We start from the raw sequence: 14,224 nt of genomic DNA on the forward strand, positions 1-14,224 counted from the left end.
ACAACCATGAGGGAGGGCTATTCCTCTACTATCCATTCTGCTGAGCTCCTCCTATGCATTTGGCTGCTCGCTGGCTGTTACTAAAGGCTAGACTAGATGGGCCCTTAGCATAACCCCCCAGTGGCTTTTCCTTCTGAAACTCTGGATTTCAGACTCCAACAACTTCATTTCTGCTCCCCCAAATCCATTATTATATTACTTTAACCTTTCATCTCTTTATTCTCCTGCCTGTTTATATCGAGTGCTATTGAAAATAAAGATACGCTGTCTTTAAAAATGCACAATATCAAATCGGTAGAAATCCAGTTACCGTATTTTTCGGACCATAAGACGCACCCAGTTTTTAGAGCAGGAAAACAAGAAAAAAAAATCTGAACCAAATAGTACCGGTATAGTAAAACAGGGCTTTTCAACCTTTTCATCCATTGTACCACTTTTAGGACAAGGCAATGTCCGAGTACCACCAATCGCCCAGCAAGGTGTCAAAAACTTGACCCCCCCAAAAAAGGGAAAAAAAGATAGTAGTCCTCGACTTACAACGATTCACTTAGTGACTGTTCAAAGTTACGACGGCACTGAAAAAAGTGACTTATGACCATTTTTCACACTTATGACCGTTGCAGCATCCCCAGGGTCATGTGATTTACATTCGGATGCTTGGCAATCGATTCATATTTATGATGGTCACATTGTTCCAGGGTCATGTGATCGCCTTTTGCAACCTTTTGACAAGCAAAGTTAGTGGAGAAACCAGATTCATTTAACAATCATGTTACTAATTTAATTTCTCTCTCTCCTTCTCTTTCTCTCCCTCTCTCCCCCCCTCTTTCTTTCTCTCTCCTCTCTCTCCCTCTTTCTCTCCCTATTTTTCTTTCCCTCTATTTCTCCCTTTCTCTCTCTCCATTTCCCTCCCTCTTTCTCCTTCTCTCTCTCTCCCTTTCTCTCCCTCTCTATTTTTCTCTTTCCCTCTCTTTCTCCCTTTCTCTCTCTCACTCTATTTCCCTTCCTCTTTCTTTCTCCTTGTCTCTCTCCCTTCTCTCTCTCTCCCTTTCTTTCTGTCTCCCTCTATTTCTCTCCCTCTTTCTCCTTCTCTCTCTCTCTCTCTCCCTCCCTCCCCCATTGTCCCTTCCTTCCTTCTTTCCTTCCTTCCTTTCTTCCTTCCCTCCCTCTTTGTCCTTCCCTCTCCACGTTAGAGCAGTACCCGCGGAGACGGCCCTGCGGCCTGGCTTTCTCTTGCAGAAAGCAAGCTGAAATAGAGCGAGGGAGATTGCCAGGAACGCGAATCGGCCGATCTTGTGCTCCTGCATTCTCCCTCGCTCGATTTCAGCTTCCCTTCCTACAAGAGAAAGCAGGCTGAAACAGAGCGAAGGAGATTGCAGCAGCGCGAGATTCGCGTTCCTGGCAATCTCCCTTGCTCCGTTTCAGCCTGCTTTATCTTGTAGCAAGGGAAGCTGAAACAGAGCAAGGGAGATTGCAGGAGCGCAAGATTGGCGTTTCTCAGCACGTGCCGATTCGTGCTCCTGGCAATCTCCCTTGCTTTCCACTTGCGGAGGTTGGACTGGCCATACGGATAACCTTCAGACCATAAGACGCAGTGCGTCTTATGGTCCGAAAAATACGGTATATGGATTTATACTTTATCGATTTTATTTATATGTTATGGATTTTAGAATATGTACAAAGATTATAAATAATCTTCCATTGGACAACCTAGATTTTCTTCTATCAATAAATCTTAAAATTTTTGAACAGTTCAACATTTCTTCTAATAAAAATAGGAAGATCTTAGCAGGAGTTCCCCTTTAATATACACATGTAGTCCTCGAGTTACCACCATTCATTTAGTGACTGTTCAAAGTTATAATGGCATTGAAAAAAGTGACTTGTGACTGTTTTCCCACACTTAATGACAGTTGCAGCATCCCCAAGGTCACGTGATCGAAATTCGGATGCTTGGCGATAGGTTCATATTTATGGCAGTTGCAGTGTTCCGGGGTCACATGATCACCTGACCAGCAAAGTCAATGTGGAAGCCAAATTCACTTAACAACCACGTTAGTAACTTAACAACTGCAGTGATTCACTTAACCATTGTAGCAAGAATGATCATAAAATGGGGCAAAACTTGCTTAATAACTGTCTCACTTAGCAAAAGAAATTTTGGACTCAATTGTGGTTGTAAGTAGAGGACTACCTGTAATTACATATTTAATTTGATTGCAGTGTACTACTTTCACCCTGCTTAAAAATGTTTCTATTTCTGTAATTCATTACATATATTAATAGTTATTTGATAACCATATATAATGGATCTTTGGAAGAAAAATTATGGATATGAGGGTTACTTACTGCTAGACGGTCTTCGGTAACTGGTTGGCACAGCAGCACCACATCCACTGTGCACAATTGGACAATGAGAAAGGTTACAGTTTCGATTGCTTGCAGAGGCACACGTGATTACAGATGGACGGTTCTGAGGATAAAATAGCATAGAAATCATAGGCAGCTCCTCAAAGAGTTGTTTAACCTGGTAGTTACAATTTCAGAGCAGTTTCTAGGAAGTTCTATTCTCCAAAACTCATACAAGCAATATTTTTAAATAATTGAAAAATAACAAGATTCCCAGATCAGGCAAGGTGTTACAAAAATTGGGAGATGACAATAATGATTTTAGGAATCATTGGAGGCCAAACTGTGATCCAGAATAAAACCTCTGCTACTCAAAGTGGGTGGTCTCAGGCATTTCAGCAGTTTTCTGGTTATTGAATGAAGAAATAGTCAGGAATTGTTGGTTCCCTCCCGCCAACCTACCCACAACTTTATTGGGGGCAATATGTTGACTCTGTAAACCACTTAGAGAGGGCTGTAAAGCACTATGGATTGGTATATAAGCCTAAATGCTATTGCTATTCTTTCAACTTGGTTCAGCCTGAAGGGAAGAGGCAAAATCTGTGTCTGGGACAAAGGGGATCCTGCCGAAAGCCAACAACCTACCTCTGACCAAAAAAGCACCGTCTTGCCTTCCCATTTGCTAGCGTTAGAAAAAGCAGCTTTTTAACTAAACACAGACTGCAACTGAGGCTTAATACACTCACATTCTGTGTCTTGGGGTGATGATAATTTAACCCCAGCAATATTTTAATTGGCTGCTAGAGCCAAAAACGTTCGTCAGCCTATGCTAATGTAAAATCTGAATTGGAGATCGAAATCCAGAACTGTCAACTTTTATGATCTTGGTCTAATTGTACAGCTTTGTCTACTATATTTCTACTAGATCTGCACAATGCCAAGGGAATAATTAAGAAAGGGTGCTTCAAAGAGTGCTATCCTGATTGATTTAAAAAGTTGCAAACAGGAGCTTTGCTCATAACCACATACCCTTTGGGTGCTGGACCCAAATCTCTACATAACTCTAATAACTAATTCTGCTACACCCAGCAACAGAAGTTGTCTTAAGATTAAGTTATCATAATCTGAACTAAGGCCCTTGTAAAGTTTAGCTATAAAGGTTCCCCCGCACACGCGTGCTAATCGTTTCCAACTCTAGGGGCCGGTGCTCATCTCCGTTTCAAAGCCGAAGAGCCAGCACTTGTCTGAGGATGTCTCCATGGTCATGTGGCCGGCATGACTAGACGCCAAAGGCGCACAGAACGCTGTTACCTTCCCACCGTAGTGGTCCCTATTTTTCTACTTGCATTTTTTACGTGCTTTCGAACTGCTAGGTTGGCAGAAGCTGGGACGAGTAACAGGCGCTCACTCTGCTATGCGGCACTCGGGATTTGACCCACCAAACTGCCGACCTTCTGATCGACAAGCTCAGCGTCCCAACCCACTGAGCCACTGCGTCCCTTTTTAAGTTTAGCTATAGGAAGAACAGAAGAGAGCAGATACACAGTAAACAGAATACTGCATTTGACCCAAATTCAGACTAATGGAAACTCAGACACAACTAGTAAAGAAGAACTTTCAGTCAATACTGGGTTGCCTGAGACTGACTGAAATAAATGCAGGCATCAATTCCCATCTTAATGGGGAACAGTGAAGGTCATTTCAAATAATCTAGGTACAGGACTAAGGGATTTGGGAAGAAGCTCCTGGCTCTTCCAGTCATTAAAATGCTAGCAGAAAAAGTACCTGCATCAATCTAGCAATCTGTTTGGTTAATATTCAGATATAACTGCTTTATTGGATTATAATGTTTACTTTAGCTTTAAAAAAATGATAACGATTTCTTAACATACACTCCAGGCATCACATGAAACATTATATATTGTTAAACATTTAAAACATAGTAATATACCAAATTACACACCACAAAACAAGAAATCAGTCAATACTTAATTAAATAGTTAATAACCAAAAGGCCTTCAGTGTAACATCCAGTATTACCTCTAGGAAGGAAATTATATTTAAGTACTACTAAATGATTTTTAAAATATGGCCACAAACACAATAATTATCCTCCAGTAAAAACAGTTCTTGTGATACTACTGAAAGACAGATCTGATTGCCACTCCAAGAAACAATAGTAGGAATTATCACGCAGTCCCAAATTCATAAGTGGAAGCCTCTCCCTTTCCTCGCCTGTCATCAAAAAACCAACAATGCCGAGGAAATACAGTATGCAGAACAATAGCAGGTGGACTGAAACACTGGATTATACTACATAACACCCCAAATGTAACATAACAGACAAAGAAGTGTTCAGGTCATATCCCAGTGAATAAAGGTTGCAGGGAAAGTACAAATGCTGCCTAATAACAATTATAGGACCAAAGTAACACTAATTTAGCTGAGTGGAAACTTCTTGAATTTTTGGGAAAAAATATAATTTTGAATTTAATGTTAATTTCTAAGTGGGCAATGGTAGCTGTATGGTATTTTTCCTTAAGTCACAAAGGAGCATGTTGAGATATGAATTAGAAAGTCCCTTACAACATCTTACAACTACCTAACTTAGTAGCAGTTTTAGAAAAATCCAACTGGAAAAACAGCAAAAAAATAAAAAGGGCAGATCTAATTTAGGCGATAAATCTACAGAAATGTTCTTAAAGGGAGCAAAAGTGATAGTAATGCAGGAAAAGACTTTACAAGCACATATACTGATTTATTTCATAATCTGCAAGTAACTGTGAAACAGGAACTCATGCAATCCTCCAAATTATCTAGAAAAGGGAGCTTATCAGTAGTTACAAAGTAAGATAGAGACAATAGCTCACACAAGATTGGCTAGGAATTTATGTGCCTATTTATAAAAAAACAAGATTTGTGATAAATATTTTTCATGGGCCAACTTTTTTTGTCCTTTAAAATTTTTCTCTCATCTTTTGTCTGATGGTTAAAAAAATGGACATGATTCTAAGGCTTGTGATATGAATCCGTTTTAAAATCCTTCAATGTTACATTTAGTAGCCTTACCAGCAACTTGGGGAATTGCTTGTCAGCTCAAATTTTCATTCAAACATGAAGATGGAAATTTTGAAGTTGACTGCAATTTGAGGAAGGCAGGAAGAAAGAGAAGGGGGACTTTGGTCTTGGATGACATTCCTACCTTTCCATGAATCAAGAAATCAATGGTCTGCCATCATCTTGTAATGAACTCAAGGTAGTATTTTTTTAAAAAAATAAATAAGAAAAAGCATCCTTTCCCATCTGTCTGCTCCAGACAGAATTTCTCATTAAGGACTTTTCTTCACTCAAAGATACTTTTTTCTTCAAAAGGCAACTGTACTATTTTTTTCTTGAGAAAGAAGAAAACATTTTCCTTCTCATCCAAGAAGCTTCAACAGTTCTGATGGCGGTGGGGGAATGGAAAGATAGATTCTGATAGGATGGGGGTGGTGATGGAAGGATTGTATTTCTTTGCAGTCATCTGGCTGTTAGCACTCTCTTGAGAGCTGTTGAGGACACTTGGGAGGGGGTTATCTGTGCCCTCAGGGTCACCTGAATTAGGGTAGGATTGGTTGTGGAATCTTCTTGGAATTGCTGCAAGTGTTGCATTGTAAACCGGTGACAGGTGGTGTCTTATTCCTCCCCCTCTGTTGAGGAGAGCGTGTTCAATTCTAACATAGGTAGGATCCTTTTGCCCCTCTTTCAAACCAACGGCCCTCTATCCAACTATGACCTGGATGACTCAGAATCTCCAGACTTCTCTTCATTAACGACTGATAGATCAGGAAATCTATTTCTGAACTGTATCACTTCAGCCCTCATCAAATATGATTATTGTGAAACCCTTCAATTATATACATTAAAAAACCAAGCATGTCAAAAAAACCCCACAACTTACTACAATTCTTCCATCTCAACTTCAAATCTTCTGCAAATCATTCACATTTTTGAAAAGTGAGTTAACAATAACAATATTAATCAATATTTAATAACTGTTAAAACACTGATTTCTTTTTGAAGACTAGAACAGAGTTCTAAAATAGGTAGAGGAGAGCTTCTTTGCTTTCTTGTGAGTTTAGACAGCTAAGAAAATGTCCTTTCCCAATGTGTAGAAATTTATTTATTTATTTATTTTATTATATTTCTATTAAATATCTGGTATTCCTCAATAGTGCTTGTTTTAATTTTGCCTATATTAAAAATAATTAATTATATAAGTTTCAAACAACCAGATTTGCAAAGTTCCATTATGTCTCCACGGTTTGCAAAATTATTAATTGGGAACTTATGAAAATTATGTAGACAATGACTCAGCAAAACCCAGCTAACTACACACAAAAATACAGAGAGAGAAATACAGACATTGTAGAAAAGCTAAATGAAAAATAGCTGCCCAGAAATATGTATCTTAGCAAACAAAAATGCCAAGTACCTGCTGCCGTTCCACTGACGTCATTGTAGGAGTCATGCTTACAGACCGAATAACATCCATGCTGTTTTTGGTCAGTGCTAGAGGTTGCTCCATAGTTAAGCTTGGGATTGAGGCATATATATGATTAGCGTGAAGGCCCATTGTTGGTGCAACAGCCCGTTCTATGGGACTACGACTCCTTTCTCTATGTTCTTTTCGGTAATCCCCATTTGCAGTCTTCATTCTAAGAGAAAAAACAAACCAATACTTTAGTGTTGTGCATTTAATTCAAGGAATGTACTCCAAAGACAGGTTTATAGCTAATCTTCTATTTAACATTGGTGACTTAGGGACCATCTGGAGTTAAAGCACTCCACAAAGCTATTTATGACCTAGTTTCGAAGTTATGGCCTCTGCCATGCTCCCATTGTCAGTCACTCTTACAACTGACCTCAGGGATGCTACAAGGCTCCTCCTCCCCCCCCCCCAACCTATCTTCCCTCCACCATCCCACCCACTGGGTCCTGCATGTTTTGGGACGTGCTTTCCCCCATGTCCTGCTTCCGTCGCAAATGGCATGCAAATGACTAGTTTCAGATGGCCTGCAACCATTTTTAAAAAACAATTTTTCCTATCTTCATAATCCAACGTTTTATAACAGTACATATTTTATGCCTCTCTACTATGAAGAGACATAATTTCTTTATACCCACTGATAATGATCAACATAAATTTTAAATTTCATCTTTGATCTGAGCTATATTTTGTTAAGAATTTAGGTCATCTAGTCCAACCCATACTACTATACTACTAATAATAGTATACTATGGTATACCACTAATAGTACTATAAAATGGACTTGTGGCTGGCTGAATGACTGTACCCAAAAAGTACTCATTAATGGTGCTATTTCAGCTTGAAGAAAACATCAAATGGAGTGCCATATTGCCTGGGCTGTTTCAACATTTTATCAATAATTGCAATGAAGGAATTGAGATGTTTTTCAACAAATAATTGCAAATAATTCAAAACTGGGAAATGAGAAAAGATACCTAAGCAGGCTTGAGAGGTGAAATGAAAAGCTGAAGACAATATGAGTTATTCACAACAGTAAGTCATCTCTGGGCAAGATGGGTGGCACATAAATTAAACAAACAAACAAACAAATAAATAAATGGGAATGGCCTTGAGAGATAGGAGGAAGAGCTGTTTCCAAGGTAATAGTCAGATAAAAGGGGCCTGAGCTTGGGCCAAGAATGAAATGTGAGTAAACAACTGAAGACAAGCACCTTGTTAGTTCACACAAAGATAAATGGAGAGCACTTTCATATTTGCAAGATTCTGTTACTAAAGCTTTAGTATAAAAGTAGTACTGATTTTTCATGGCATTGATTTCCTAATCTTGAAGGGTTGACAAAAGGCCTGCATAAAGGAAGGGCTATATCAGATAATCCCTAAGGTCCCTTTCAACTCCAATAATCTAAACATTTCCCAACTGGTAGACTAAAGGTGGGGAGATCCATGTTGAAGTCTACCCTCAATCTTAAAACTCACTGAAATCTTGGACCAGTTTCTCTCTCTCTCAACCCAACTAATTCCTAATGGGGTTGTGAGGATAAAATGAAGGGAGAACCTTGTGTAAGTCCTTATGAGCTCCAGAGGAAAAGTGAGCTATAAACTAAATAAATTAAAATTTCAAACTGTTATTGTTAGAACATGTGAAAAAGCTTGAATTATTCTTGAAACAGGATCTACCGTATCTAATTGCCAATATAAAAGCAGTTAAGGAATAGGGATGTTGCCAACTGAATAAAATTCAAGTACTTCAATGAAGAAACCTGCTATACTTATTTCTTAAGATATATTTATTTAGCAATTCTGCTTATTCTCAGTGAAATATAACTTTTTCACAGAGGCATTAATTACATGTTGCATTGAAATAAAAATAAAAGCTTTGTTTACAAATTGTTAATGCACTTAGCATATGATCTTGGAAATACAGGCAATGCCTTAGAAAAAATATGAGTCATGTGAAAACAAATTTTCTAATTTGCTGACTTCAACAAAATAATAGAGGACAATGTTTTAATGTGTTGTGTATGTATGTATGTGGTACAATCAATTATAATTCTGCCTTCTGCTTTGTGAAACATATAAACAATATTGTGGTCTTCTCTCCCTATTTCAAAATTGAAGTTTTTAGAGACCTCTAAATGCAAGAAACAAATTTAAGGGATTTATGATGAGTTAACAAGGGATAACTGGTGATCTGCACTACACTTACAGAAGTTATGCCTATAACATTTATACATTTGCTGTCTCTTCAGGTGTACAATTGAAGTTAAGACTAGATGTGTGTTACTACAAGACTTGATACATTTTATTAAACAGCCCAGTTTTACTTGGGTTGATTCAAGGACCATTTAATTTGATTCTGGCAATGAACCAAATCTGAGTTTCAGATAGCCAAAGTCCTGTGCCTTCCTCTATCATTGAAAACCAAAAATGGCTGTAACATTTTTTTCTGAGTGACAGTGTTGTTGGACATTTTAGGAGCATAAGGAGATGAAAGTTGCATTGGCTTTTGTGCCAGATACAACTAAACATAGACTTACAACACAGGAGCAGCCTTATGTAGAATAAATTTTAAAAAATGTGAAAATGGAACCATAAAATTTTGCCTCCATTCCTCACCTATGTGACTTTTGGGGGTGATGTGGAGAGAGGGGGTACTTCATTTGAAAGTTACACACCTCATATAGCTACCCCATGAAAACTGCAAAATATCAGAGTGAATATTACAAAGATAGGTGAATGAACACAAATTCAACATATTCTTCTACTATGCACACATCCACATCCACAAAAGGGAGTAGCAGAGGCAGAAGCAAACATCCATTGCCATAACCTCTCAGATGCAGCCCAATTCTTTTAATAATTCTGCTCTTGGGACAAAACTAATGTAACAATGGGAGCATGGAGACTATGCAGCTGTATTATTAGTTTTCTTCCCAAACATTAGGATTTGACAGTCCTGCTAAAACTCTTACTCTCACTGAAGCTACTGCTGTCAGTCACAAAACTAAACTCTTTCCTACTCTTCATCTGTCTTTCCCTATCCCCCTCCCCCCAATATCCCTCATAGAAATCTTTTCTCTATATGGAGAGCTTAAGGATAAATATATGTATTTTTGTAGTTTCATTGTATGTCTCCAAAAATTAACAAAGATTTGACAGTATTTACATTTGCTATAAATAAACTCCAGTCCTTATTTTGATTCTGACATGTCTCCAAATCTGATGAACACAAGTAGGAAGAACAGTCAGCCTACAGTAAAGAATATTAATCTATCAAGGAGACTTTTTGAAGCAGAGACAACTAGAAATTAAAAGTCTCTCCTATCTTTTAATGAAAATGTTATTTTTAGTTGAATATATCCTATTGGAAAATTTAAGCATATATACCTACAAGTGTAATGTGTGCTATTTCTTATACAAAAACATTTCATTGCCACACATAGGTAATTGTGGGAATAGCAATAGCAGAATGCTCGAGTAGAAATTAGAAATAGCTTTAACCCAACAGATTCTACTTTAATTTTAAGAGATATTTTTCCTTTCTTTGGATCTCTGCCTTAAAGTGACTTGACAGCTTGACTCTCACTGAGATGCTCTTAATTAACAACAGTTATATTATTCCAAAGGAGTCTTACCCATTATCTCTTTTCTTTGCATGCTTCTGAAAGGACTGACATAAATGCAATATATTGTTGAATTAAAGTACAAACAAACTGCCTCCTTTATCACCTTAAAATAGTAAAGCTAAAAAACGTTTTAAAAACTAAATGCACATGTGTGTGTATCAACATAATGTCTATCTATGAGACTATTTTATGTCTATTTTTGGATACATGTGTTTGCCTTTTTATCTCAGCTCAAAACAAAATATATTACTTTACTTGTTCTGCGAATTTAATATACATTTCCTGATTTTGGTCTTTCTAAACCAGTTATGAGTCGTAACACGACTGAATGGATAACATCATCATCACCACCACCACCATCCTCATCAAACCAGTTATATGTCATTAACTTGATCTCTTGAATTAGATCATAAAGCAGTAGATAGCAAATCTTTGTGTACGAATGAACACAGCTTCTCTTCACTCCGACACAGCTTAAATATTTTATTTCTCCTACCTTCAAGACATAAAATTATTTTTTTCATTATTTTCTGCAGTGAATCATATCCAGGCTCCACATCTTTCCCAAGCATCATCATGTGTTGAAACGGACATATCAAAACCACACTCATCCGGACTGTAAGATCTGTACCTCAGGAGATTTTCTTCTTTTTAATGGAAAGCAATATTTTGAGCCCATGCACTGAACAGTTTGAATGGTAGTTATAACACAGTTTCCTTAAACAATTCTTACAGAGCTCTTAATTGCTGTGTCTCTGTTTACTGGAACACAAGCAATGGTAATTCACACCCATCCTGGAGAAATAACTTAAGTGTGCCAACTGTTCAAGGAAACATGGAAAAAGAGAACAAGAAAGAGGGCCCCCAAAGGGGACAGTTTCCTTATGCTCTTTTCTAGTGCGTATGCTCTTTATAAACAGCCAAAGGCACTGCTAAAAAAAAACCAAAAACAAAACTCTAACATCCTGCAATGTCTTTTTATAGAACTTATATTCAGGTTGGTTTGATTTTAAAATATACATCTCATAAAAAGTTAACTGAGGTAAGGGCAATAAATGTACTTGAAAACCACAGATGCATGGAAGCTTGTTTCCTTATCCTCCAGTTCCTACATCACCATTACCTAATCCAGTCCAAAGGAAAAAAAATTCCTGCTCACCAATTTATAATTCTTGTTCAACAGCTAATATTGTGAAATATCTGAAAGTAAAGTAATTTTTATTCTCTTTCTCAAATGCCAAAAAAGATTCCAAATGTGTGTGTGTGTATGTGTATGCATTGTCTTTCATTTCATTAAAAAATTCACTTGATTTTCAGATTTCCCAAACCAACACCAACAGGATTTTAAATAAAATGCTTTGGTGGACAAGAGTTTTCTACAAGGTGAGTTATTTTTACATTTCCTCTAAAGGAGAGCTTATTCCTTAATAAGCACTCAAAATTTTCAAAGCTCAAACAATGGTCAATTACGTGGTATTTCCAGAAGTCAAGAGTTGAAGTTTCCAACTTTCTGAATAAAATTTAATTGCTTTTCTATTTATCTTTTTATAATCTGTAAGTCACCCAGAGTTGTCTTATTGGAGAGATCCATAAACAAACAAACAAATAAATAAAAACCTGGGCTTGAAAAAATGGATGACTATTTGTATTATCCCAAAATGATCAGTCTAATATAAGCCTGAACAGACTGAACACTCAGTTACACGACCTCCATTCTCAATGGTCAGTTGCAATTCGTTTAAAATCTATTAATTAAAATCTATCAGTAGCATCTGAAGCAGCAATTTAAAGTAACTCCAACATCCCGACACTGTGTGAATAATCCATCCCCCTCACAAAAAAATAAATAAATTATCAGAGCAAAGCTGAAACTGGAAAGCTTTGAATAGTGTGTTATTTTGCATAATATACCCAACTTACAGACCCGTGTTTTCTTCAAATAGTGAGAAAGGAACCAAAATAGGTGCACTGAAAAATGCTCCAAATAACTGAGATTCTTCATTATTTTAGTCATCCTACATCATCTGAGTCAAAGAATGGCTTAAGTTACAACTAGTTGCATACCGAGATCAGAGTGGTGCAACCAATGCTGTTGGCACATTTACAAGGGTGAAGTTTGTCGCGCCAGCATCGTCATCCTGACAAAAGAAGTGAGAATCTGTGGATAATGCTTATTTGCTTTTCATTTTGTGTGATTTTATATCCTGTTACTGCATATAGATATGCCAAATTACCGAGGTTACTCTTCTGAGATAAAAACGCATCTATCAAGCAATATAGTTAGAATGGCTTACTGGAAATCAATAGCCATTTTTACAGCACTGCACAAAAATTACTTTTTCCTTATCTCACTCCTCAATTTTCATTAATGTGCCATGAATAGCCAATGCAGATATGCATGCTTCAGCAAGGTGAATCATTTTGTACAGCAATCAGCAAGGTTTAAATAAGTTAAAAATTACAACAAGCAACTACTGAAAACTCTTTATTTTTAAGATATCATTAAACTATGCCTAGCTGCTTTCTGCTGAAAGTGGGTAGTGTTGTATATACTCAATGTTTTTATAAGCTACACATTTTAAAGGAAACAGACACATTTAAAAATACTCCTAGAGAAGGCTATTGAAGAATAATCGTAATTATTTCATTCTTGTCCATGGATCAGAATAAAGTGATACAACTAAAAATATTTTTGGCAGCTAAGGAACTTTCCCTTTTATATAGATATAACTATCAGTAAAAAAGAGATATTGGTCTAGTTTTGGAGAAAAATCGTACCATACTTAAAATGTCAAATTTCAGGCAATATTACATGATAAAAAGAGAGACATAATACAGCACAACTTGGTAAGCCTAATTTAATAGCAGACTGAAGAAAAAGCACTTTTCAGGGCATTCATAAACAATATCTGTTCTAAGGCTGTCAACATCCTACAAGATGTGAGATGCTATCAACATATCTCTCTGCCACCAATGAATACATCTGAACCACACATCAGTTTAGGGTTTAAAATGGTGAGGTTCTCATAAGCACTATATGATTCATTTTTTTTATTAAGGCAGTAGGATAGCTATCCAGTAATAAATCTAGAAAATAACATTTCAAAAATCTTTCCAATCAGTTAGATTCATTCCCTGCAGCTCAGTTATCTTGAATAAAATGTTTTAAACTGTTCCAAAAAATTTTGTCCCATGCTACACGTTAAGGAGGCCATTTAAGGTGATACAACATCACTAAAATGCTAACAAATTCTTCCCAAATCCCTCCCTCCATTTTCCCCATGGTGTTTTCAGCACAAATTGAGAATTGTTCCAGGCCATACTGTGACTACATTTTTACTGAAGCAGGCTCATTGTATCAGATCAAGAACCGTGCTCTATTACCGCCTTCCCTGAATCAAATACTAATCTGCCATCCTTCACTCAGAACCAAATACATCTTGGAATTATATCTTTATCCAAATGATACAAATTTAGGCAATATTATCAAAGATACATCTGACTAATTTATGGCCTCCTGGAGGCCTACATCCTTCAGAGCTTGGATGTAAGATCTGCCATGAGCATCCAACCCATCAATTTTCTACTTTCTGAGGGAACCCGATTGGAAAAAGAAGATGGCTTATATTTATGATATTCAACAGATCACTTTTATTACATATTAGGCTATTAGCACCTATTTGTGAGGCTGTGTAGTTTTCCCATATTAAGTAGAAAA

The 14,224-nt window shown here is 37.0% G+C and overlaps 1 protein-coding gene across 2 annotated transcripts in view; it reads right to left on the reverse strand.

The window, feature by feature from the left end:
* Positions 1–14,224, reverse strand: part of VGLL4 (vestigial like family member 4) — a 103,351-nt gene that overhangs the window by 4,068 nt on the left and 85,059 nt on the right. For both annotated transcript variants that reach the window (XM_081320469.1, XM_081320468.1), the window contains 2 exons: positions 6,824–7,046; positions 2,350–2,473 (listed from right to left, as the gene is read on the reverse strand). In XM_081320469.1, coding sequence (XP_081176595.1) covers positions 2,350–2,473; positions 6,824–7,046 — 347 coding nt within the window. The remainder of the gene's footprint in view (positions 1–2,349; positions 2,474–6,823; positions 7,047–14,224) is intronic.

This window comes from Vipera berus (assembly GCF_964194415.1).
Source record: "Vipera berus genome assembly, chromosome: 2".
NCBI classification, from domain to species: domain Eukaryota; kingdom Metazoa; phylum Chordata; class Lepidosauria; order Squamata; family Viperidae; genus Vipera; species Vipera berus.